This window comes from Zootoca vivipara, chromosome 3 (genome assembly GCF_963506605.1).
Source record: "Zootoca vivipara chromosome 3, rZooViv1.1, whole genome shotgun sequence".
Taxonomy (NCBI): domain Eukaryota; kingdom Metazoa; phylum Chordata; class Lepidosauria; order Squamata; family Lacertidae; genus Zootoca; species Zootoca vivipara.
The window spans coordinates 48193634-48221292 of record NC_083278.1 but is presented as its reverse complement, the minus strand read 5'-3'; the positions used below and the strand labels follow the sequence as shown (position 1 = coordinate 48221292).

The window sequence follows — 27659 nt, the reverse complement described above, 5'->3', positions numbered from 1 at the left end:
GATGCAGAAATTTGATTTTTAGTGTAGACTATAGACTGCTTTGAAAGCAACTGACAAGCTAGGTTACATCCAAAGGTCACCTTCTCAGCCAGAAGCAGCTTCCTCTGACAGAAGGGAGACCTTCATTCAGTGAAAGGAATCCATTTATCAAAGGAGGGCTCCTTCTGAGAGAGAAAGGGAACTTTTGCATCCAACTCATGTGTCCTGTATATGCTGCTGTCAATCGCATTATGGAGCGCAAGAAACTCAAACTACTATTAAATGCTTTCCAAGTAAGGATAGAGAAGAAATTCAATTCATTCCATTTAAAGGCAAACCTTCCTTACTTGCACTTTCTGAAACAATACAATAATGAAAATTCACACTTTTCCCTATTTTGCAATGCAGTTTTCCAACCAAGTAATGCTTACAAATATTCATATACTAGGGTAAAATGTACATCAAAATACACATATTATTGGCAAAAGCATACAAAATGCACCATAAAAAGGGAAATGGCTTTGCAAAAATGTGATTATTGCATATATAAAAATATGTGCATTAGGACAAATTCACAACAAAATTCTGATGAGGTTTCTTTTAAAAAATTGCAAGCTGATGTGGAAATGTGATGAATTGAAGAGTGGAAAAATGAGAAACCAAAATTTACAGATTTGCCTATTGCTACTTCTAAATAATACTTTGTTTTCTGTGCTCCTATAGCAACAATAGGATTTGGGACAAATCTTTGCAAGGTCAAATTTCAACTCCTCCAGCAAAAGGAAAGTTTGAGGTGTTTTACATAATTGTTTTAGTAAAACCTGACAAAGATGCATGCCCCATTTTTCATGTGTGAGGCGTTACATTTGCTACCAAATATAGAAGAAGTGAGGCAAACAAAAACGGGAAGTAGTAAATGAATGAAGATCATTCATTATTTATGGGGACTGGTTTAATGCAATCATTTCTGTCATCTAACTTGTAAGAATAGCAAGTTCGAGGGTGATGCTGTTTCTTGATGAATGGAGAACCAAAAGTAAGACATTCTCTAGTAAACAATGGCTCCAGGTTCTGAGGCTGACAACAGCAATCTGTAATGCTCAACACATCTGACTTTGTGCTTTTCATTAGCATTGGAAGATTTGTACACCGAAGCAACATTTCCGCAAGAAGCCTTTCTGTTGGATATGGTCCCCACTGCTAAAGCATACAGCTCTCAATCAAAATGCACTTGCTGCTAGAGTCAGAGAATACATTTTGTGACGGGTAGATCTCTTGATTTAATTAGCTCACAAATAGCATGGGTTCCTGCTACCGTGAGACTTTTATGTGCATTTTTAAAAGCTCCTTCCTGCATGCTCAAATGGCAGGCGACCAACAACTTTATGGCAACTGGATGCTGGATTATTACAGAACAGATGGATCAATTTGTGTCTGTATGTTACAAAAAAATGAATTTACAATCGGGGTTAAATTTTATTTTGATGGAAGTTTGCAATAAATCCATAGATGCCAACAAATGCATCTTTATTGTCCCCTATATAGATCTGACTTTTCCAGTTACCATTAAACCTTCATGTCTGGAATAATTAGCACATTATAGATAGATAAAGACAGACTTGAAGTTTTAGTTCCCCCTCCCCATTTTTTTCTTATAATGGTCTCTCACTGATGCCTGTGAGTTACGCTAGTTAGTTGTGTGCATCTAGACAACCTAGAGTGTAGCCTAAAAACCTATTGCTTGGTGGAAGATGAATAGGCAAGATGTTGCATTGAAACAATTGATCTACACAGACTTCAGAGCCTATAGAGGCTATTGATGTCCATTACTTAGCCACGCATGGAATGGAGCCATGGCCCCAACTCAGCATTTCAGTTCCATTGTGGTACCCCTCTGTTACATGTGGTGCTAAATGCATCCATATAATTATATTTTTCTAGTTGGCCAGGTAACTGATCTCCATGGAGACTGATCGATCAGGAAATTGATCTCCAAGAAAGCTCATTTAGATAAATCAGATACTGCTGGATCAATTTCCTTCGAAGGAGAAAATATTGTACATGGTGGTGTCTTTGTAACCATTTCACAAATGTATAGGCTGAGTATATATCACAGGGAAGAATAGCAAGCACAGCAGGCATGGCCAGCATTTATCCCCAAATCAACATCACTCCAACCCCTTCTACTAACCAAAATTTTATAGAGAGAAGAACATACCTATTATTATTATTATTATTATTATTATTATTATTATTATTATTCCCAGGCTCACAGAAAGTTGACCACAAAGAAATGTAGCCTTCAGACTGAAAAAAAGAAAGTTCCCTAGCCCTGCCTTAAAACCATCAGAATAATTAAAACAGACATAGGTAAGAATCTGAAAGCACTAGCAGCCCTGCGCTCCTTTGGGATGGAGGTTTGGGGTATAAATTAAATAAACAAGTAAATAAATTTAAAACCTAGATCATAAAAGAGTGTTCTTTAGTTGCTTGAGAACAGCTGAAGAAGGGGAGAGGATGGAAGAAGCTGTCTTGGATCTCTGCTGGCAAAGCGTCCCATATGGCATTGCTGCTGGAAGGGACCTGTCTTTCCTACCCACCTGTTTGATCTCACAGGTACCTGGGACAGAGGGCAGGGCCTTTGCTGCTGCTTTTAAAGTCCAGGTGGGAGAAGGCCAGTTTCTTTTATACCATTAATGTTTAACACCTGTATAGTAAATTGGGCTCATAATCAAATAGGCAGCCCATGCAGATGGAATAGAAATGGAGCATACATACAGAAAAGAAAAAAAGGTTAAAAAATAAGTTTCCTTCCCTCTGCAGTACAGAAAGCAGCAGCTGTTGCAATATCTTCCCTCTGATATTATACCTGCTGCTTACTACCAGCTAAAATTTATTTAGCAGCCACAGTATATTAGGCACCCACACTTACTCATTTTGGCACCAGCCTTGTTACAAGATTTTTATCAAGATTCCTTCAGCCGACAACTATAAACGTTTGCCTCTGTTTAGCTTAATAGATAACCGCTGTAAATGTCTGCCTTTGTTTAGCTTCATGGCTTTTCTCTCTCCCCTCCCCTCTTGCCTAAACCTTTTTCTTAACTGAGGCTGAAGGAATGCATTGGCTTTGACGGCTTCTGCTATGTGTCATTTTCTTGCCCTCGCCACATTGCCTCTTTCACTTGACTGGAGCAAGTGCCTTGGGTATTGTGCGTAGTCTTTTGTGCTGTCATTCTCTTCATCATATTGTTATGAAAAATGTACCCCAAAATGCGTTGCCTTTTAAGAAGGACAGACGCGGGTCGGAAGCTCCAAAATTTGCACTAAGTTCAGCTCCGCCGGGAAAATGACAGAGACCACACGATGCTGTCAGGAAAAACAAACTGATCCCTTTATTGCAGAATGCAAAGCTACAGCTGTAGGGTCCCTGCCTCTGGAAAGAAGGAAGGAACCCCGGGAAATGGTGAAGTCCCCCTATATACCCTCCTGTTCATGCATGGAAATCTCTGGACTAGGAGGGAGGGGGAGACAAGGGCGACGGGTGGGAGATCGGATTAGCTGGGTGCGGAGATGACTTCTCCTTTCAGATGGAGAGATGTCAATCTCTCTTCTCCTGTCGTTGATGGTGCTCCCTGTTGTTTGGCAGGAAGGGCAATCAGTCGAGATGGGTGCAGAGGTGGGGCAGTTCCTGGCGATTTCCATGGGGTGGAAGTCCGCCCGGCAGTGTTTTCCTCCAGGCCATGGAAGGGTGGGCTACGTTGAGGATGGCAATTTATTTGAATAAAGTTGTTCCAGCTAATCCCTCTATTGTCCGTGTGTCCTTGAATGGGTATAGGGTGGTAGTAGGGCAAGGTTCAGGTGGGTTGGGATCATACAGGGTTCATACAGAAAATATACCTGGAAAACATACCTAATGCAGGGATTTCTAATTAAAAGGTAGCAGTCCTGACATATACAGTTCTAAGATATAAAACAGCAATTCTAATACAGAGGCAGCGGATAGAGATTTCATGGTAAGAGAACATATAATAGGCTGTATTATTAACTTGAGTAGAAAAGTTTAACTTTGGATTTGGGCGGTTCCCCCCCCCCCCTTCTTCTGGAAACATTGTTTTGTTCTGGGCGGAGGGGAGGTGGAGAGGGGAAATGTGTGAGTTTATGCTAACTGTTGTGCATATGCAGATCCTTAAGCCTTCCTTCAGGCAGGGTCGAGTCCTAGCTGGAGGGGTGGGGAGACAGGGAAGATGGCATTGAACAGGATTCTGGGTATTGCAGCTGTCAAATTCTGTCACCCCTCTCTGTTCATTAATAATGGTGTCCTGCAAACCCCCCCCCCAATATGATTTTATAACAATTTTATAACAGCCCCCTCTCTGAGGCAATATTGTTGTGTAACAACCAATCATTGCCTCACATAATCGACAGTGACGTATTCTCCATTTCCCGGGTGGTACATTGGCACAACCTAGGGGTATGTGGTGGCGGCTCAAAGGGGGGCTTGGGAGAAGCATTTTATAAGAAATGGTATATGCCTTACATTTACCGGAAGGTCCACCAATGACTGAAAAATGCAGTTTCCTTGGAGTTTGCCTTTTGTGTGTTCTCAGGTGTAAAAGTTAGCTTTCTGGTCCCACACCTCCATCATGGCACAGCAGCAACAATCCCTGGTGAATCCCCTTAGGGCTTTCATATCGACCATGTCACCTGGCACTCACCATAGCTGCCACAGGTTTGGGCATGTCATGAGAGAGATGCCTTTGCCTTGGGCTTTCTATGGGATTTTTTTATTATAGGCTCTGGTCTTGCACTGTAGTAGGGAGTTGCTCAGTTACTCTTAAAGGGAGAAAGCTACTTGCACCTTGGATACACTTGCCCAATTAGAACTGACCCAATTATAATTTATACAGCCCCATAAAAACCATTCTGAAAAGGGCACATGTCCAAATTGGTCAATTTAATTCTATAAGGAATCATTCCAGGTAAATCAAGGCATATACACCTTCTTGTATCTGCTGGTTTCATGAATCCTGAAACTGCTTCTTGGTAAAAAGAAGGCTGGCACACTACAAAGTGCCAGGTGAGATAAGGAAATGTGGTCATAAATTGATCTAAATCTCAATAATGGACTATGCAATAGCCTGATCTTTTAGAAAACATGAGTCCTCCATTGGGCGAGTCCTCCATTGGGCGTATAAGGAATAATACCACCATTGGGTGCATAAGGAATGTTACACTATACAATAACTTACTATACATAAAACATGAAAACAATTACACACAAAAATGCCCCCCCCCTTTGTGGAAATAACATATACTTGTCAGACATAGGTCAAGGTTTCTGCAGAATATCACGTAACATAAAACATAATTATATATCAGTTGCACAGTCTTGAGGGCACAGTCTAAAATAAAAAAGAAATCCTTGTAACTCATTCCCCCCCCTTGTCCGTCCCATTTGACACATTTCAGCATTCCTACATAATAACACATAATGCATAAAACCTTCACATTGTTAAGTCTACACCATTTGTATATCTTGAGGCAATTGGGTGAACTTGAGATAATTCTTGCTGCTTTTGCATGTATTTCCAACCTTGGGCACAAGGGCTTTTCTTGTCTGCCTTTGAGTCACTGGGAGGAAGTTAACAGCACTTCTAAACCTTGCTGAAACATTATAGCTAAGAGATAAAATGTCCTTCATAATTCAATTACTTAGTTTCTCAAGTCTTTTATGGGAATAAATTGTTGTGGCCACTGTGATGCATTGGCAGGTTGGTAAGGTGGTGAGGGGATGGTATTAGCATTTGATTTCCTGTAAAACATCCTTTTGAAAATAGGCCTGTAGGGGGTTGGGGCCTGAAGATATAATTAGTTAAATAATAATAATAATAAAGGGGAAAATATTCTATAAAGTTCTTCTTGGGAAGCTGCAAATAATATGTGATCATAGTTAAGCATTTTATTCATTTAAATATTATTATTATCATTCATATTTAATTACTGCTGTTATTGTCTACTCAGTCTGTTTAATTTACTTCACCTAGTTTGGCTGTGGAGGACAACAATTTTGTTAATTAGGACACAATTGATAAGTTATTAACATTTTCCATGTGTGGTTCTGAATTCTCTTTGAGGTTCGCGTATCCTGTTTGAAAGGGATTATTATTACTATTATTATTTACAGGAAAGAATGACTTAGATGCTACATTCGTATGTACAGGAAGAAAAAGTAGAAATAGAAAAAAATGCATAAATGAAAACAAAATGATATTTAGATTACCACTCAAACAACAAATTTTTTTTTTTAGAAGGACTTGACACAGAAATCTCAGATTAAAAAAAAATTATTATCAAATAATATGAAGACATTATAAAGACCATACAGGTTAATATTGGACTGTAACCTAAAGATTTGAAGGTGAATGGTAAAATAATGGGAAAAAACCTTAAAAGTCATCATGTGCTATCTGATAAAAGAGAACTCTATGGGGAAAAACACAGATGGTACCTGAATAAACATCAGTCTAATAATGAGCATCTCAAATGAAAATAAAGAGTAGCAATCTAAAGTTGTACAAGTATGGTTAGATTAATTTCATAGACATAATGGAAAAACTGATTTAATAAATGAAAGCAGATTATTTGCAACCTAAAGAGAAGCATCAAAGTAAAGGAAATATATAAAACTATAGCGGGAAGTAAACTAATACAGCAGGGATTTAAGCTCGTTTTGCAGACTGTAAGGAAAGAAATTACTGTTTGTATCTCTTCACTACCCCCCCCCCTTTTTTTTTGTGGGAGAAAGGAAAAAATAAACACTTGTTACTGGGGTTTAGTCTTCTTAAAGGTTCACATATCCTTTAGAAATGTTCTTCCTGGGAAAGCTGTGAGAATAATTTTTGCATGTTAGGTTGGAACTTTGCAAGGGGGGAGGTTATGCAGGAGTTAATGCTTGGGGTGAAATGCAAATGCGAGATAAGTATCTGAAGGTGCTTCCTGAATACCCATTGGAAAGGGGGAGCAGACCCTTGGTTTGCATAGTCTGGAGTTTTTTCTAAGCCCTTGACTAAAATCACAATCAGTATCCTGTTGAAAGGGGAAACAAACAACAACAAAAAGTACTCAAGCGATGAAAGTACTCAAGCGATGAACTCAAAGTGGGAGTGCTGAGATATTTACCTCTGGAAAGAATTTTGCATATTAGATTTGGAATGATGGTCCAACACTTGACCCTTTTGTTTTCTCAAGTGACCCCCTGGAGTCAAAGACACATAAGGAAATTTAAACAAATTTTCCCCTGCATGGCACAGGCCCTTCAGCATTTGGTTGCTGTTTTTGTTTTGTTTTGTTTTTAACCTCCTTTTTCTCTCTATTTTTTCTCTTCAAGCTGGCATAGCCTCTGTGCATGTACAAAGTTCATGATTCAGAAATCCATTGTACCATTTGAAAGTGTTGCTGGTGTTGGCTAAATTACCATTTGAATAGAGGAAGGGAAGGGTGAATAGGTTAGATTTTACACAGAAACCCAACAATTTACACTTCCACCAAACCAGCAACAAAAAGTGGTCAAATTAAATTATTTTTGGTCAGTTTAAATCCATTTCTATAGCTTTTGTGTCCTGAGATATTTCTGACACCTCTTACTTCCTGTTCCTTGCTGCTTAGGAAGCAGGCTTATAAATCTTAAACTTTAAATATATAAAACTTCAACATCCAGACAACCCAATATTTTCACAGACAACCCAACCCAATATTTTCACAAGAAAGCTGCAAGAAAAGTTTGGTCAAATTAAACTCCTTAATGAAGTCATGGCACTAATTAGCCATGTTTACTGTACTATATAAACATCTCATACCCCAGGCAAAAGAAATCTAGATTTGCCCCCTTTATCTACAGGGTTTTTGGGGTGCAGACCTTTATTCAAAATATTTCACAAATGTGGATTATTATTATTAGTGTGCTTTCCCTCTAGTCATTAGCGGAACAATGACCCGCCCCCTTATGTACGGGTAAATGACCAGTCAGAATTCATAAATTGCAAATGTTTGGGTTTTTTTTAAATAACTTCAGCCATGGGCAGACTAAAATTCCCTGCCCCCTCATATATGGGAAAATGGCTACAGGGTCACAATTCATAAGATATTTTCTGCCATTTATTTACAAGGGAAAATGGTCAAGACTTTCATATGTGCTTAAACTTTAAACCTTAATAGACAAAATGGTAAAAACTTATATAATCACTCCTTAAAAACCAACGACACTCTTGTTCTAACTCTGAAAACCAATAATCTTTCCTTGCCAGAAAGCAGAGCTGGGCTGAATTTCAACCCATCACCACATCAGACACATTGCCTTTCACATAGCTCTAAAATGGAAGTTAGAAGGGACCCTGAGGTCATTTAGTCTAACCCTCTAAGATGCAGGATTCAGAAGATTTGACTGAGAATACCAACCCTATACAGAACCCTTTAGCAGATGAGTTTTTTCCTTAAGAGACTGATATCAGGAGCCCAACAAGAACCCTTCTGTCCAACACAATCAAAGTTAAAACTAGACTCAGATAGACAATTCCTGGCTATGGAAGTTCTACTTTTGACAAACAAATCGCCTTTATAGGAATAGCTGTTCAATTTTCCTTTAGTCAATATTCCTCTAGTCACTTGGAGAAAGACTCCCCTTTGTAGCCTCTCTCAATAACAACATTTGCACACCTCATTCTCATATTTATCATGTTTAAGATTGATTGGTTCAACATTGTTTCTTTATACTAGAAATTTAAAACAAGTTGGCAGTTTTAACTATGCACACTTAAGAAGGCAGTCTATGGATGTTGTGGCCAATTTATACACAACCCCATAACATTTCTAAACATTGAGTACATCTCTTATCCACTTATAGCTGGAGTTTATGAAGTGAACATTTTCAAGTTTCGAAATATTTTCAAAGCATTGAGCAAGCATTTTCAAAGTTACAACTCTTTATTTTCCTTCATCCTGCCCCTCTTTTCTGTTGAAAAATGGGTAGGTACACACACACACACACCTCTTTATACTTTTGGAGAGAGAAAAAATGGCCTTCTACAGCCTCTTTAAAACAAACCTTTACACACTACTTCCACTCTTTTTAATATTTGCCATGTTTTTGGGTTGATCAAGCCCTTACATAAAAATTATTTAAGCAAGCTTGCATTTTGTTTTGGTTTTTTCTTTTGTTTTTTTTTTTAGACCCTGAAACATTTCTTAAATACAATTGGAGGCGTCTATCAGAGTTCAGACGGGAAGTAAGCTCTCCTTGGGCTTATTTCTCCCCTGAAGCCTGCAGAGTTGTCTCTTTGGACAGGGGTGCACCCATTTTTGCCCTGGTCAGTCTCCGAAGGGGCACTTGCGCAAGTTCTAGCCCTGGGCAGTCTCCGACGGGGCTGTGGGGTCTCTCGGGGTTCTGGGGACTCCTTGGGAACCTGGGGCACGTCTAAGGAAAGTGGACAGACTCCGATAGGAAAGTGGACCGACTCCGATAGGAAAGTGGGCTTGGGAAGGTTTGCTAAAGGGCTCTCTAAGGGAAAAATGGGGTTTGGAAAGTCTCCTTAGGAAAACGTTCTAGGAAAGTGGGCACACTCCGAGGAGGACTCTTATTCCCACCCACAATTTAATAGTGCCACAGCAATCTCCCTGCCTCTTGCTCTCTAGACTCAGGTCCTACTGAACGCTTGCCTAGGCAATGCCAGATCGGACCTGAGGAATGAAAAGTAGGAAAAGGGAACGGGCGCACTTGCAATCTCTGGTCATGGGTCATACCTAACAAAAGGTCGCCATGGCAGAGGGGCGTCTTCACCCGGGATAGCTAAGCGAGAGAAGGGAGAGTTGCCAAGGCTCGCTATCTGGGCAAAACTCCGACGGACAACAAGCCTTGGGGAGGAAAAGGGCAGCCGCAAAACCTTCCAGCCTGGGCAGACTCCGACGGGCTTTGGGTTTTTTTGGCTATGAAAAATAGGAAAGAGTTTGATTGCTGTGACAATTCCCACCCCGAAAAGCCAATTTCCCTATTGATACTCACGTCGCAGCGCGCTGCCTTCTTTTCCTGAAGCTTGGTCACCTCGCAACAATCAGGAGAAGAAAAATCTTGTAAAATCAACCCCCACGGCCGTCTGGATCCTGTTTGTTTTCCCTGTGTGGTCCCGCTAAGGATCCCAGTTAGGCCAGAACTCCAGGGACAGTCGGGGAAGGGGATCCCCCCTGCAAATGGCTGGGTGCGCTTGGGCTCCCCAACCACGGCGCCCCAAGAGTACGGCTAAACGGAGTCTCCTGCCCTGGCTCGCCATATTGTTATGAAAAATGTACCCCAAAATGCGTTGCCTTTTAAGAAGGACAGACGCGGGTCGGAAGCTCCAAAATTTGCACTAAGTTCAGCTCCGCCGGGAAAATGACAGAGACCACACGATGCTGTCAGGAAAAACAAACTGATCCCTTTATTGCAGAATGCAAAGCTACAGCTGTAGGGTCCCTGCCTCTGGAAAGAAGGAAGGAACCCCGGGAAATGGTGAAGTCCCCCTATATACCCTCCTGTTCATGCATGGAAATCTCTGGACTAGGAGGGAGGGGGAGACAAGGGCGACGGGTGGGAGATCGGATTAGCTGGGTGCGGAGATGACTTCTCCTTTCAGATGGAGAGATGTCAATCTCTCTTCTCCTGTCGTTGATGGTGCTCCCTGTTGTTTGGCAGGAAGGGCAATCAGTCGAGATGGGTGCAGAGGTGGGGCAGTTCCTGGCGATTTCCATGGGGTGGAAGTCCGCCCGGCAGTGTTTTCCTCCAGGCCATGGAAGGGTGGGCTACGTTGAGGATGGCAATTTATTTGAATAAAGTTGTTCCAGCTAATCCCTCTATTGTCCGTGTGTCCTTGAATGGGTATAGGGTGGTAGTAGGGCAAGGTTCAGGTGGGTTGGGATCATACAGGGTTCATACAGAAAATATACCTGGAAAACATACCTAATGCAGGGATTTCTAATTAAAAGGTAGCAGTCCTGACATATACAGTTCTAAGATATAAAACAGCAATTCTAATACAGAGGCAGCGGATAGAGATTTCATGGTAAGAGAACATATAATAGGCTGTATTATTAACTTGAGTAGAAAAGTTTAACTTTGGATTTGGGCGGTTCCCCCCCCCCTTCTTCTGGAAACATTGTTTTGTTCTGGGCGGAGGGGAGGTGGAGAGGGGAAATGTGTGAGTTTATGCTAACTGTTGTGCATATGCAGATCCTTAAGCCTTCCTTCAGGCAGGGTCGAGTCCTAGCTGGAGGGGTGGGGAGACAGGGAAGATGGCATTGAACAGGATTCTGGGTATTGCAGCTGTCAAATTCTGTCACCCCTCTCTGTTCATTAATAATGGTGTCCTGCAAACCCCCCCCCCCAATATGATTTTATAACAATTTTATAACAGCATAAACATATCAAAAGTTAAATCCTATCAGCATTAAAGAAAACAAAAACAGGATAAGCCGTTTCAAATGGCAGGATAAGTGCTTGGAGATTGTTAACATGTGCTATGACCACCAGATTTGTGTGATTCAAATCACAGCGCTTATATATGTTATACCTGTGATCCTTATCATAAGGCCATGATGCCTGTCTCAAGTTCCCCACCCACTTTAATGTTGTTGCACTTCAACTCCCATCAGCCACAGCCAGTGATGGTGGGAGTTGGAGTCCAACAACATCTGGAGAGCTACAGGTTGCCTATCCCTGGCATAAAATATCCATCGTATTTATGAAGCCTTGTTTCTCAGAACAGAGCAGATCATACTGAGTCTGACCATTGATCTATCAAGGTTGGCTTAGACCACAGCACCACCCGTGTCCCATGTAGCCACAGAGACGTTTGGTGCTAATGACTTGTGGGCTCCCAGATCTCAAGAACCTTGTACTGGCGTGGTGTGACGTGGTAGGGTTCTGTCACTGGGCTAACCCCCAAAGGGGTGACTAAAGTCTTGCTTAAATTGACAATGAGCCTGAAATCCCTAGTAACAAGTTGCAGCAGTATAAGTTCTCAAGTGGCCTACAGGTACATTTTCATGTCCAAAGGGATCCTTATACAGGTATGTCAGTTGATGGAAGGAGAAAACATAACAGAGTAAAAATAGTTGTTTAGTTATTCCTGCTTGATTTTTTTTAAAAAGCATTTGAGAGGTAGGAGGGAGCATGCAAAAGCACATTCCTTATATCCGGTGATCTCCATTTTCTCAGACAAAGGGATCATTTCACTTACTGATTTATTGTGTTCCGTGAAGTCTTCGTCAGATCCAAATTAGGACTTGTAACATGCAATTTTCTCCTCCATTGCTTTTGATTGTCTTCTTGAAAAGTCTCTTTACACCGGATAGGTTTTTCCACAGCTTTGTATACTCACGTCTTTATTACAGAAATATATTTTTATTACGTTGAAAGCAGAGATACAGCGGTTTCTCAAATCATTCCTGAGCTCCAGAGATACAGAGGCCTTAGGCAGAAGGCAGAGCCCTTACATTGGATCTGTGTTGTGGAAGGGTGAGGTAGCGATTCCATTCAGATTGCATTTAAAGGCAAACCTCCCCTATTTGCACTTTCTGAAACAATACTTGAACCAAAACACAGCTATCCACCAGAATTTTGCAAGGCGGTGCTCCAACCAAAAAATGTGTATTAACATGCATATCTTGTTTTTATTTTATTCACTTAAATATTTATAAATCACTCTTTCATATAAGGTATAAAAAATCTGGGTTCAACTCAAAAACACAACCTTACAGTAACATCAGTAAAAACAATCAATAACATATAAATAAAAATTGGCTGGTAGAAGATTTCCACAGGCCAGTCTGAACAATGCAGTTTTGAAAAGGCATTGAGAAGAAAGCAAGAATGACTCCCGCTGAACTTCTGTTGGCAAGGACTTCCACAGGGCAGGACCTGCCCCCCTGATGACTTAGTTTCCCATAAAAGCCAAACAAACCTCAGAGGTATGGAGGACCACCAGAAGTGCCCCATGAGAAGATCTCAGTGGCCAAGGTGGAGCACAAGGAATGAGAGAAAGTGTGCATGAAAATACATAGTGAAAATAACACAAACTGCATTATATTTAGTTAAATTTACGTACAAAAATGTGCATATTAAGAGAAATGTGAACCAAAATGCTAATGAATTTATAAAACAATTTTTGCCGACTGAACAATCACCTCGTTCTTTATACAGTATTTGTCCAGGGATGAGATTACAGATAATAGTAACTTCAACATGGAGACTTTATAGTTCTCCCTAGCTTAGAGAGTTGAAGTTAGCTTGAAGGAAGTACTACCATTTGTGGTAAGAACAAGTGCTCTATGTGGGGCTAACTTTGGGGTTCATTTGGCAGTGCAGAATGTGGCGGATCAGTTGCTCCCGTCATCATGCAACACCCTACTGTCAGGATTTGCCCTGGCTGCCATTCTGCTACCAGACCAAGATCAAGGTGTTGGTATAACATATAAGGCCCTGTACCACTCAGGATCATAGCTGCCAAGTTTTCCCTTTTCTCGTGAGGAAGCCTATTCAGCATAATGGAAAATCCCTTAAAAAAAGGGATAACTTGGCAGCTATGCTCAGGATCAGGTTACTTGGGAGACCACTTTATCCCTTATGCACCTAGTAGGCTGCTGCAGTTTGCAGGAGAGTTTCTCCTGCAAGTTGTTATGGTTTTTAGCCTTTATTGGCATAAGTTTAAACAATAAAATCATACAAAGTCACCCAAATACTGTACATTAATACTCCAAACACATGCAATATATAACAGACTAGAGTTCCAAAGTTTGAAAGATCTCAGATGCCTACTCTGCAGGACTTTTAGTGTGGCTGCTCTTGTTCTGTGGAATAGCATTTCCTCCTTTTTAAAACTGTACATCACCCTAGATAATTGCATAGAAAGCAATCAATAAATCAATAATAAATATAAAAACAAAACTCATTCCATTTTCTGCTGTATTGATAGAGTTTTCAGGTTTAGTGAATCAAAAGGAATGCTATGTGCATGCACCATAGGAGGTTGTCGTAGGGTTGCCATATTTCAAAAAGTGAAAATCGGGACACACACAAAATGAAGTTTTTCAGCTATTTTGGGGGAAATTTGCTAAAAAAAAACCCAAACACTTCCGATATTGGCTGTCATACACCCGGGTTTTCCTGACATTTTAACCGCTTGCCAAAAATTCTGCCTGGATGCCATTTTTGACGGACGAATCCTGGCTATGTCCGGGAAATTCCGGACGTATGGCAGCCCTGAGTTATCACCCTCCATTTCTACTTTCACCTGTTGCCATTCACTCTGCTTTCTAGTTAGCAGATGGTCCATTTTTTAGCCTAAACATCTGCCAAACACTAGATGTTTTGGATTACAACCTCCAAGTGAGTCAAAGTGCCTTATCTATCGATTACAAAACTATCTTGTAGCTCTTATGGAAAAGCTGAGAGAGATTTAAATACATATGCGTTCCCCCCCACCCCCGCCACTCCCTGCCCCAGTATTGCTGTTGACCCTTGTGAAGGTGCATAGCTGCCAAGTTATCCCTTTTTTAAAGGGATTTTCCATTATGCTGAATAGGCTTCCTCGCGAGAAAAGGGAAAACTTGGCAGCTATGTGAAGGTGTGGTGAAATATATTTACAGGAACTTTCATTTCAGAAGGATATGTCTATACCTGTACCCACTTTAAGCACACAAGTTTCAGCAAAGTGGAATATTTCTATTCCAATAAATTCATTGCGGTCTTTACATGCTGTGCCAGGAATGGCATTTGAAAGGGCAGGAGAAGTGCTTTTGAAAATGTAGATTTCAGTCAATTGACTTTTAAAATGTACCTTTTCATATTATCTGTTGTCATATTACTTTTTAATGGGTAATAAATAGGGGCATAAATTTTGTTGTCAGGCAGTGACAGGAAAGTGATGGGGGAAATAAGATGAAATACAGTATTTAGCTTTCTGCATAAGCGTTTGACGGTAGCCCTGGCTTTGTGCTTAGAAGTACACTCAAGGTGTCTATTTTATAAGACCACCCTTAAAGGATGGGGTGGTCCTTCTTAGATTAGAAATGACAGAGTGGGAGAAATACTATTAGGGCAAAGGAGCAGTGGACCTATTTACACTGCCAGTCCCTGTCCAAACCAGATCACTGTTCTGTTTCTTAAAGAGAAAGAAAGGGAAGGGAATATCCCTTTGTGCCTGCTACAGATTCACTGTTTGAGCTAAGGCTGGAATTGTAGGGAAAATGGCATAGTCTGGGATAATTTTTATGTATCTAGATCACCCCATGGCTCATTGGTTCCCCCAAACCCTAAAAGTTTGCCATATAAACCAATCCAGACTTGCAACCATCATCTGAGGCCCTTCTTTGTGTGTCCCTCCATGAGAGGTCTAAAGGGCAAAAATACTCTTCCCAGGGAGGCTTGCCTGGTGTCATCATTACATACATTACATATATTTAGGCACCAGGCAAAAACTTTCCTCTATAACCAAGCCTGTGGCCTTTTAGAAGTGGAGAGGATGCTTTCAATGTCCTGCACCCTTGGTTTTAATGTCTCTATGTAGGGTTTTGTTTTGTTTGCTGGAAGTTGATTTGATTTGCCTTGGGCAAAATAAACTGACTAACAAATTTAATAAATGATAAAAAACATAATTGAATGCAGTAAGTAGGTAGTTGCTTCTAAGGTCCTTTTGCAGCTCTCCTGACCTTTCTTTTCTTGGGTTTGATTCTGATCTGCAGCAGACCCAATGCTTTGTATTTGCATTCTTGCACGTGCACACATACCCCCGCCCACACACACCCAACAAGCCCTTTCAGACATTCCGAATTCATTTTATTATTTGTTGTTCTCTGCTTTCAGTACAATGTGGGGGACTCCCATTCTTTTCACACCCAGAGCGATGTATGAGATAGCTGCTGAACAGCAAACATTTCGTTTAAAAGCTAATGGATCTGAAATTTCCCAGCAAACATACATTTGTGTGTGCATTTGTTCTACAGCATCTTTTATTTTGTCATTTGCAATAAATGGAGGGAAACCAATTACTAGCCGGAATGTAAGGTTCGTTCTCAGAAATGGTGCCGAATGCTACATCAACATTGTGATGTAGGTCTGAACCCTCAGCATAGTTGGGAGATCAAACATCTCATGGGAGCTAGGCAATCACTGACATTTGATAACACAAGCATTCACTTTTACTATCAGTGCTGGCATGACCCTATTATAGTTACAGATACTCTGGCTCGTCTATGTCTATTATGTCTCTAAACATAACAGGTAGGATTATAAAATAATTCCTTCCAGTAGCACCTTAGAGACCAACTAAGTTTGTCATTGGTATGAGCTTTCGTGTGCATGCACACTTCTTCAGATACCCTGAAACAGGTAGGATTATAGGTTGGTTCCTAAGAACAAGGAGGGCTCACGAAACAGAACTTCCCATGTCTCCCTTTCCTTTTTGTTGTACTTTCCTGTGGGGATCCTTGGGAATGCTGTTGGCTGTAGCATGCGGGTAAAGCTGGAGTGGGGAATTAGCAAAAATCAGGATCTCTCTCCTTGCTCAAGAGAAAGTGTCCTCTGCTTAAGCAAGCAGCCATCGTAAATTAGACTTACTCTGGGACATGACCATTGCAGAGAAGCTTACACATCAAATCCATGTCATTAAGGGACAAGCCGAACAGGATGCCTTTCTTTTGCAGAATGGAATATTTTTTTTCCATATAAGACTGGCAGTACAAGGGCCAGCCCAAAATGCAACAATTTAGAAAAATAATTCATGATTTAAGTGTCTAGGGAAGGAACATCAGTTCACGCTAACAAAGTCTTATGCCCTTCTGGAGTGGCGTAGCAAGAGTTGTGCGTTGGGGGCGGTCCACCCCGGGTGCCACCCTGGAGGGGGGGTGACACTCAGCCCCCCCCCGCGACTCCCAAGCCGAGCCCCGCCGCCCGGTAAAAAGCCTCACTCAGCGTGGCGACTGACTTGCTCGCTCACCTGCTCGGCTGGCACACACTTTGCTTCTTCCTTCCTGCTGGGCGGAGCCGCGGAGGCGAGGCCTCCCTGGTTTCGCAGCTCTGCCCAGCAGGAAGAAGCAAAGCGTGTGCCAGCCGAGCAGGTGAGCGAGCCAGCCAGCCACAACCACACTTCGCCGAACAAAGCTTTTTACCAGGAGGCTGGAGGCTGGCGGGGAGAAGCGTCCCCTCTCACCCACCCACTGCTACTAGCTCTGTCTTTTGGGGGGCAGCACGAGTGGCAGCGCCGGCACCCCGCTATGTAGCGCGCATGTGCAGCATTGCTACATAGCGATGCATGTGTCGTATGTAGCAACGCATGCATCAATGTGTCGTACGTAGCGACGCATGCATCGATGCTTCGTACGTAGCGAAGCTGTGCATGTGCGCTACGTAGTGATGCCCCGGCCCCGGGTGCGTGTCATGTTTGCCGCTCCCGGTGCCTGAGCGGCTTCCTACACCAGTGCCCTTCTGTCTGACAATGTGATTGCCTTCTTTTTAAAACACACACACGCCAAAAACTGGATGGGGGTCTAAATCTCTGCTTGTTGTGCAATGACTGCATTACCTAAGGGTTCCCTTCTGCATGGGGCTAATATGATGCAAATATGGATACATTTTTATTAAAGCAAAATAAAAAATTCACTGGCTCTCACACTTGAGGTGTATATTTTTGTGATTAAATCAGTAAACAGTTTTAAATATTGTGTTTTAATGTTGTAACCCACTTGGGGACCTTATGGTAAAGGGTGGCTAACAAACAAGCCAACAAACCAACAACTGCAAGAGAGTTACACTTGTGCAGCTAAGGGTCAAATTGTAAATGATAACTTTATGTCAAGGGTTCCCAAGCTCTGGTCCATAAACCACCTGTGGTCTGCAGGTTTCATTCAGATGGTCCATGGTATGTCTGCATTAAATATTCACATTGATTTTTAATGGTCTTTTTATTTCTTACGTTGGATTTTATTGTAGCAAACTTCAAAATCTATAGAATGCAAATTATAATACAATAAATACAATATAATAAATAAAAGAAGCAAAAAATACAATTAAAAATAATACAGCATCTAGCACAATGCAATACAATTGCTAATACAGGCAGAAAAATAGAGTAATTAAGTGGTCTGCTAAAACCACCAGCAATTTTCAAGTAGTCTGTGTGGTCTAACAGTCCAGCATTACACTTTATGTAAGAAATTTTTACATCTGCATTGAATAAGTCCCCCCCCCCAAAAAAATAAGCAATACTTTGATAGTCCTTTCCTAAGATGTAAATAATTATGCCGTGAATTGCATAATATTTTGTTTCTTGCAACTTCACCTGCATTATACATTAACATTTTAGTCCCATTCCCTATATTCCTTGAAAGCATTAATGTGTCTAAGAACGAATGTGATACTGTGGTAATTTGCTGTAGTGTGGGAGTTTAAAGAGCTCTAATATGTAGTATAATAAAACAGATTCTGCATGTATTTTCATTATCCAAATTGGTTCTGTCTTCCAGCTGAAATCTCGTGTTCTAATGACCCCTTTAGCAATTTCCCCACCAAGAAGCACCCCGGAACCTGATATAAGCTCAATCCCACAGGATGCAGCTACAATCCCCAACTCAGCGGCCCCACAAGCCCTCACAGGTATGTGAAACGAAACCGTTCATCAGAAAAGGAGTATTCATTTATGAATTTATTTAAAGGATTTCTAACCTGCTCTTCAACCAGATCCCAGGGATAGAGGGGAATTCACTTCACTTGACTTTTCAATATAATATGTGAACTAAAAGATGGCTGTGTTCTCAGTTCACACCTTTGCAAATTCTGTGCTGCAGTGCTCTAACCCAAATAATGTACCATAATGTATTGGGGGAAAACGTGCACAAAAATATGCATTTTGGTGAAAAAAACATACAAAGATGCATTAAATTGGGGAAAATTGATTCTAAAAATGTACATATTAGGATAAAGTGCATGCAAAATACTCAGCTTTAGGTAAGATAAGGATACAACCCCCCCTCCATCAAAACTATTTTATTGAACTTTGAAAACCCACTATCATATACATGTTTTGAGCTGTACTGTTCATCAGTGATTCTTGTTTAAGTAAAGCAAATATTTGAACTCCAAAGACAAGTTATCAATTGTTTGCTGGAGATCTATCCAGATTTCTTCTTCATTCTCTTTATATTCTCAATTTTGTTTCTATCATGTCTGTACATGATAGAAAATCAACTGCACACACATAAACAGAGCACACCCCAGCTCTGCCTTAAGAAACACTGTGTCACTCATCGGTAGGAAGCAAAAACCTGTGCTGTTTTGTATTAATAAATCTGTCATCAGATCTCCGTAATGCAGTTCATGTCCTTCGTTCGTGCTTGTAATGGTTTCTCCTGTTTGTTTGTATGGCCTTTTGATGGCTTGAAGTGCTATGTAATGCTAACTATTATTGCCATTATAGTCCTATTTACCCAGAATAGATTGCTTTGAGTCTTTTTATTGTTCAGCCTGAGTGGCTGTTAACACTTCAAGCACTAGATTTTCATTATGGTGTGATACTAACTGTATATTATCCCCAACACTGCTCAGCCATCATCCACGTCCTTCGCTCTGTTATAATTTCTTTTGTCACCTATCTGATTTCTGTCACAGGGTAATGCTATATGTTCTGAAAGATGACAACTCTAGCACGCTTGCAGCCAGCAATAATAATGTGTCTTACTTTAGGCTGACTCACACGATCCTATAAAATAAGCAGGCATGCCAGAAAGACTGGAACCTCTGCTATCCCTTAAAACAAGAAGGTTCAGCATGTAAAATGTTAACAGGGATTCTCTTGCTACAGAGGCCTAATTGTCTTATAAACCATGTTAATAATCTGCTTAACAATATGTAAAAGCTGGGTTGTCCTTTTAGCCTCATCATTGTCCTCTATTGAACATTTAAGTACAAGGAGAAGAGATAAAAGACATGTTGATAGATTTCAGCATAAGTATCAAAGATTGGTTTTCTTTTTCCTGAGCAGTTCATTTTAGTGGCCTCTTAATTAACTAATTAACTAACTAAAAGGTTTTTGGGCTGCTTTATTCAACAATGTCCTCTCAAGGTGGCTTACAAACCTAATACAATAAATTACAAGCTACAATACAATAATATAATTACAACACACCACAAATTAAACCTCTTAAAAGAACAGACTCGTACCCGGTAGGATGAGATGCAATATAGTTTGAGGTTTGCACTCATGCCATTGGGCTTTCCGTTCTGCTCCCTGCATGCCCCAAAACATTGGTCCAGGGCATCCTCCAGAGAAGATATTGAGGTCACATGGGGAGGGGAGCTGGGAGGGGGAGGGGGAGGGAAAGGAACTGAAGGTTAACTGTGTGCAAGCTGGAGAACATCATTGAATATTGCCTATATCCTTAAAGCACTTTATGGGAGAAAGCTTTTGTGCTTTCTTACAAGAAGATTTCTCTTATACAAGAAATGAGGTGTACCACTACCAGAACATGAAATATGACTTTTCAAGTAACTTAAAAAATAAATAAACTTCTTTTATTAATAAACAGCCTTTCATCAATAAATTCAGTTTTGTATTGTGCAAACGAGAGTATTCTCTAACCATAGTCTTATCTGCAGACCACTGCATTAACCCCCCCCCCATTTCAAGTGCTTGCCTTACAACACAGTCCTATGGCTACTTAGTAGCAGGTTCAGAGGAGCTTATTCCCAGGAAAGAGGGTTTAGCACTGCAGTCTGAATTATATGTCCAGTGAACAGTGGATATCATGATGAAATATAGTGCACACTGAACCTTCAGCCTGTTAATTAATTCCTTACGGTTTGCTATCTCTTCTCAGAACACAGCTTAGGTCAATTTCTGTTTCCTTCACTCTCAGATAAGAGGGGTTTTTTTATAAAAAAAGTGGATTTATGGATTTCAGAGAATTCTGCCATGCAGAACTGTGCAAACTCTTCTTTCTTGAGAATGTAAACTTTAAAATTAGCCTTGAAACAACTTCTGCACAGACATTTGGAGCAAACATTAAATATAATGAAATTATCAGTGAAATTATCCAGGATAGGGTTACACAAATACTGGTAGGCTTAATTCTCAAAAGTTTGGGGGTCCCTGGAGTTCAGCAGGAAATATGCTTAGCCATCCCCTTGAATGGTTTCTTTGCCACTTTCTTTTCTCCTGTAAATGAACAGTTGGCATTCACTCCTGTGGATTAAAGTTCAGTGTTTCAGGAAGATTAAAACTCTTAAAAGAAGAAGAAGAAGAAGAAGAAGAAGAAGAAGAAGAAGAAGAAGAAGAAGAAGAAGAAGAGGAGGAGGAGGAGGAGGAGGAGGAGGAGGAGGAGGAGGAGGAGGAGGAGGAGGAGGAGGAGGAGGAGGAGGAAGAGTTTGGACTTGCTATGCTATCCTGCCTTTCACTCCCCTTAAGGAGTCTCAAAGCAGCTAACATTCTCCTTTCCCTTCCTCCCCCACAACAAACACTCTGTGATGTGAGTGGGGCTGAGAGACTTCAGAGAAGTGTGACTAGCCCAAGGTCACCCAGCAGCTGCATTTGGAGGAGTGGAAACTCGAACCCGGTTCACCAGATTACGAGTCCACCGCTCTTAACCACTACACCACACTGGCTTTCTTAAAAGCATTTGCTTGTTTTCTAAAAAGGTTGAACAAAATCACAATTGCTTGTAAGGCATTCTGTACTGATTGTTCCAAGTGTGTACCTTTTAATAAATATAAAACTTCTGTCTAAAATACAAACCTGGGAATGAAACATCACAGGTGCATATAGGGTAGGGTGCCTCATAGTCATTATTGTCAGCACCATAGCATCCTTGAGCAGCTGGAGAGGGGCTCCCATGCCCAAGAAGGACCAACCTCTAAACCAGCCTCTCCCCCTCCCGTAAAGCTGGTTCTGTGACCCACCTGCTATTTTAATTCCATGCAGTGCCTCAGAACAACACTATGTCAATAGTACTGTGGGTAATTTAGACATATAAAATATCACTACCAGAAGGTAAGTGTAGTGGGAGCCCCCACAAGAAGGTCACTTTGACAGGGGGCCTCTCAAACCCAAGCTAGCCCTGGATCCAAACCACTATCTTGTCCTATTATTAGAAGCAGATTCAATTCAAAAGCTGTTTGCCTTTGCTCAAATCAATGCTGTCAGACCAAAAAAATGTTTTATTTTATTATGGCTTTTCCACCCTGGGACAACTAGAGGAAGCCACCCAGAGTGCCTAGGGCAACCCAGTCAGATGGACAGGGTATTATTATTATTATTATTATTATTATTATTATTATTATTACAGTGACATCTTTCTCCTTTTGTTCAGTCTGCATTTATGTCAACAAGCAAGCAAATGTGGGGCCATACCTTGAACGAAAGAAAGTGCAGCAACTTCCAGACCACTTCGGACCTGAGCGGCCTTCGATGGTGCTACAGCAGGCAGTTCAGGCTTGCATTGACTGTGCACACCAGCAAAAGACCGTCTTCTCACTTGTCAAGCAGGGCTACGGAGGTGAAATGGTGTCAGGTGAGAATGTATGTTGTGTTTAGGGTTGCCAGATGCCTTCTTTTTCCAGGACACATCCTCTTTTTTCACTAGTATGTAAAATGAGAGTCGTCATAACGATTCACAGTTAAAAGTAAAGGTAAAGGTACCCCTGACCATTAGGTCCAGTCACGGACGGCTCTGGGGTTGTGGCACTCATCTCGCTCTATAGGCCAAGGGAGCCGTCGTTTGTCTGCAGACAGCTCCTGGGTCATGTGGCCAGCATGACAAAGCCGCTTCTGACAAACCAGAGCAGTGCACGGAAACGCTGTTTACCTTCCCACCGGAGTGGTACCTATTTATCTACTTGCACTTGACGTGCTTTATAACTGCTAGGTGGGCAGGAGCTGGGACTGAACAATGAGAGCTCACCCCATCGTGGGGATTCGAACCACCGACCTTCTGATCGGCAAGCCCAAGAGGCTCAGTGGTTTAGACCACAGCGCCACCCGCATCCCTGAAGTTAAAAGTAGAATTTGGCAAATTTGTCCTCCTTTTTGTTCAAAATATGGCAGCCCTAGTTGTGTCACACTTGTCTCTGTCCTTAGAAACAGTCTTTTGTCTAATTCCAGCTGATAAAAATTAGTGATTAAAGGGATTCACTTTAGATGATGGGTTACAGTCTGTTTTACACTCTGCCACACAATCTTTTTTGAGCATGAGCTGGGCAGGGCATGAGCTGGTCTCCAAACATGAAACATATAATAGATTTCTAAGCATGTACCAAGCGTTCTATGTTGCATTCTTCAAAGTGGACTGCATGGCTCCCTTGGAATTCTGTTTCTTCCCTGTGTGTGTGTGTGAGGGAGGAAGTGTTCGCCACACCCTCCACCCCTGCAAGAAGAGGAGAGATGGACTCTGCTATAGGGGTGTGGGCAACCAAATAGGGTGATTTTCCCTGTAGGGGAGAAGTGGAGATCTGGCTATTTAAGCCCGTTCCACCCTGCACTCTTCCCTCTTCTCATTGAGGGGACTGAGGAGGATTTTTTCCGAAGACACTAATTGCTCTGTGTCACAACTTTTTCTCCTGCTTCACATTTTTGGCTGTTGTCTGAATATGGCTAATTGTTCCAGGTGGATGAGTGGATTGGGGGGGGGGAATCCAACTAATATCAGAGCCAGAGTGGTGTTTGGGCCTGTCAGGTGCACTGGGGTGAACACTGGCCAATGGAGCCTTGCTGCACATGTCAGGTTCCTATACCCAAGGAGCATGCAGCAAGGCGGGAGGAGTTTCTTCGGGCCTTGCTGCTGGATCACAGCATGTAGCTGGCAACTGGCTCAGGAGATGGGAGAGTTGAAATCCTCCCCTTAATCGCGTCAACATCCAGACTTCATTGGTTTTGGTTAATTTGATCTGCTTGGCATTGCACTTTGCATTTGGTGAAGGGGTGGCACTAGATTTAAACTTGAAATGTATCATTGTTTCCCAGATGTATCAAATTTCATTCCAATATTTTAATGTTCAATGGAGGTGTTGCATTAAAAGCAAGAAGAGAAGCAAATGGAATGCTGAGTGGTAAATTGCAAACTAATGGCGTTACTTTGATCCACCAGTAAGGTTACTTGCAAGTGACTGTTTATTGTTGCCTCGGTGCTGTTCATGCATGCAACTTTTTCATAGTGACCATAAGAAGTCCTCTTCAAAATGCCACCTCATATTCCACCCACCCAACATAATATACCTTTACTGTTACTATGGGTTATTTAGTTACATATTGGATTTTCTGCATAAATGGTAAATCCAAATTAAATGAGAAAATAATACAGGGTGGAATTGTTATGAGGATGAGGTTGTGTGGATACTGCGCAAAGCTCAAGTGCATGAGCAGTACCAAGTCGGCAGTCAACTGCCTTATGGAAGTAACCTTAGGGTACAGTCAATTCCTCATATTGTGAGGCAGGACCTCCACCAGAAGTTACAGAGGTGCTCAGGCTCCTTCCTGGCTCCTTTCCAATCCATGTGTGTCTTGCTTTGACAAGTAGGTGAAGTGATTGCTTGAATGACTAAGTAGAGTAACTAAATGAGCATCAATTACTGCTGTTCTGAATCATTGTGCTTGCAAGGTAATTGTCGTACGCTGTATGTTTTTGTATTTAACATCCATCTGATGAGGATGTCACCAGGGATGGGGAAACTGCAGTCCTCCAGATTTTGCTGGACTCCTACTTCTATCTACCCCACCCAGTATGGCCATTGGTCAGGGAGGATGTGTGTTAGAGTTCGATAATAACTGGAGGACCACAGGTGCCCCAGCCCTGCTCTATACCCACATGTATCTGCCAACTGAGGATAGACTCTAGTCAATCAAAGTTTGTGCTGTAATAAATTTGCCAGTCTTCAATGTGCCACAAGACTCTTTCTTGTCTTGGACCTCCTGGAGAATGCTGATAGTTTCTCTGAGGAGGATAGAAAGAGAAATAATGAAAATGTTTAAGCCTCTATGTTAGTTGGCTCAAACGTTTACAAGATTTTTGCTTTGCTTTTGTTTTAAAGCTATGTAATAGTTACTTGGAAATTAGGCACTAACATTTTTAGCTGAATTTACTAAGGAAAAGGTGAAGAGCAAATACACGTTAAGAACTATTTAGTTCCCTGAAAGTGGATGTAGATAAAACATGTTCGGCGGTGATCACCATACAATTGCTGCCGCATCGTTGGGACCCTCCTCCATGCTGTGCAACCCTGAGCTTTATCCTGCTGTGCAACATTTAATTATATTCCGTCTCCACTTTCATTTTCCCCTGAGGCACTCTGATCCCAGTTTGCATCCTTGTTGAAAGAAACAAAAAGCTACACATGTTTGAGAAATTATTTCAGCTTGTTCCTGAAAGCATGCCAATCAGTTGTGTCCAATAAAGTCCATTATTTCTTCTTGTATGGGTATGATTAAATTCCTATTAACATTAATGAGATGATAGCCTTATGGGCTCCGGCTGCAATTCATTTGACTTCGGTCCTCTGAATAAACTCAGACTGAAGTACTAAAGCTGAAAGATAAGTATATTTGTTGAGATCATTGGCTGATTCTCTGCTATAAGTAAAAGGCAAAGCTCAAAAGCTACCAGTGCAAATCCTGACCAAAGAGAAGTTAGTACAGCAATAAAACAGCACAACTTCCCAGCAGGTCTAAATGGATGTGATGGACTTCTATAGATCTACATCACCACGTGGTACATGCCAAAAGCAGCTTGCACAGTGGGGGGAAGCAGTGGCAGACTCTCAGTGGTGCCCTGTGTGATGCTAAAATTGGGTGTCCCTGCCTCTCATACTCCATTTTACAGCATAGAATGTGCTCCCCTAAAACCACCTCTGTGGGAAGCTGCAATGCTACATCATGGCAATGGTGGGGCTGCTGCATACCAGGAGGGTCAATGTGGTGGAAAGGTTGAGATGATGGGTCTGCATGGGCAGGAGTGCCAGATTGGCTCTGCTAGTGCACCCAAACTGCACCAATCCCCCCTCCCCCTCCCCCTGCTGCCAGCAAACTAGTATTGTGCATGTTCTCCACTGGACACATTTCTTCTGGCAGTGGGAATGCTGGGGCAGAAGGCAGGGAGGCCAATAGCAGGTGGCGCCAGAGCCACTGACAGGCAGAGCCAGCTAATAATAGATTGGTCCCCATAATCTTCCCTGCTGAGTGCTACAAGGGCAACACTAAAACCTAGGAGGATGAAGCTGGCAGACAATGTCACACCCTAGACTGCTTGTAAGTAAGAAGGCAGGTGGGGTGAGGGGCTGGCTGGGGAGAGAGCTCCATTTGCCCATGTGGACCAGCCATCACTAGCTTCTGGCGCAAGCTTTATCTACGGTACTTTTTTAAAAAAAATGTTGGTTCCCATTCAGACTTTGGGCCCAATCTGCTGAATGTATACCATGGATCAGTTGGCACAACCATTTTTCATGCTATTTTCTCCAGTACTTTGTAACATTTTCCACTTTACAGATCCATATATTTATCGATTTATTTCTTAAAACGACACGACATGGTATTGCTAAATCTGTTTTAATAATATTTATGTGATTTTAATTGTTTTGTTTGTTTTTTACTTTGGTGGCAAATCACTTAGGAACTTCTTTAGTGGGAAGCGACGCATAAACTGAATAAACCTGAAACAAAATTGATTAGGCCTAAACCTCAGCCTAAATAGGTATGCAAAGGTTCCAGTTAATGGTGCCACTACAAATTATTTAAAAAGAAAATTAGCAGTGACATGCTCTTTTGTCTTCTGTAAAGTATATGTCACCATAGATTGGGGTTGGGGTGGGTAGAAATTTCACCAAAGTAGTGAATTGGTCCTGTGATCTAGGATTCAGAGTACAGCTTTCATCAGAGTCTGGTGATTTGATTTTTAGCTCAGCACAGAGAGATGAAGTAACAGCGAAGTTTGTATATGGATTTGAAGGCAATCCACATTGTGACTCTGGAAGAGAGATTCAGACTCTTCTCTTTCTGTGAAATATTTAAAGCAACAAAAATCAATGATACTCTGTACTACTTTCATCCTTCTTGTATTTATTTAGTGAATGGCCTAAAGAGGTCACAGTATCAGTGTTTGCTCAAAAGATGTGCGGCTTGTAAAAAAAGAGAATGTGCGCTCTATTAAGAGAACCTCTCTCTGCTTTATGAAAGGAGCTACTGCTTATATTGGAGAATCCCCTAATTCCTCCTCATTTCTCCCCTAGTTTCTGCTTCTTTTGATGGGAAACAGCACCTCTTGAGCCTGCCAGTAGTGAACAGCATTGGTTATGTTTTGCGGTTCCTCAAAAAGCTTTGCCGTAGCTTGTTGTGTGACAATCTTTTCAGCAATCAACCTTTCCCACAATACAACACTTCTGAAAACCCTGAAGAATATGAAAATGGACGGATGGAATCAGGTCAGTTGGTTCCTAATGACTTTTGAATATGTATTTGAAGAAATCCATGTCTGTGTGTTGGACTACCATTTTCAAGGGAGAATCAGGGACAGCAGGTTCTTAAACCCTTCTCACACGTTAACTCTTCTTCACAAATTTCTGCTTATTCTTTCTTAACAGCAAATACTGCTTTCCCTCCCAACCACACCCCTTCTGATCTTAGAGC

The 27659-nt window shown here is 41.5% G+C and overlaps 1 protein-coding gene across 1 annotated transcript in view; it reads left to right on the top strand.

Moving 5' to 3' along the window:
• The window catches only part of SCML4 (Scm polycomb group protein like 4), a 92191-nt gene that overhangs the window by 47869 nt on the left and 16663 nt on the right, over positions 1–27659 (top strand). The window contains exons 3-5 of the mRNA XM_035110678.2: positions 18523–18652; positions 22360–22560; positions 27263–27454. Coding sequence (XP_034966569.1) covers positions 18523–18652; positions 22360–22560; positions 27263–27454 — 523 coding nt within the window. The remainder of the gene's footprint in view (positions 1–18522; positions 18653–22359; positions 22561–27262; positions 27455–27659) is intronic.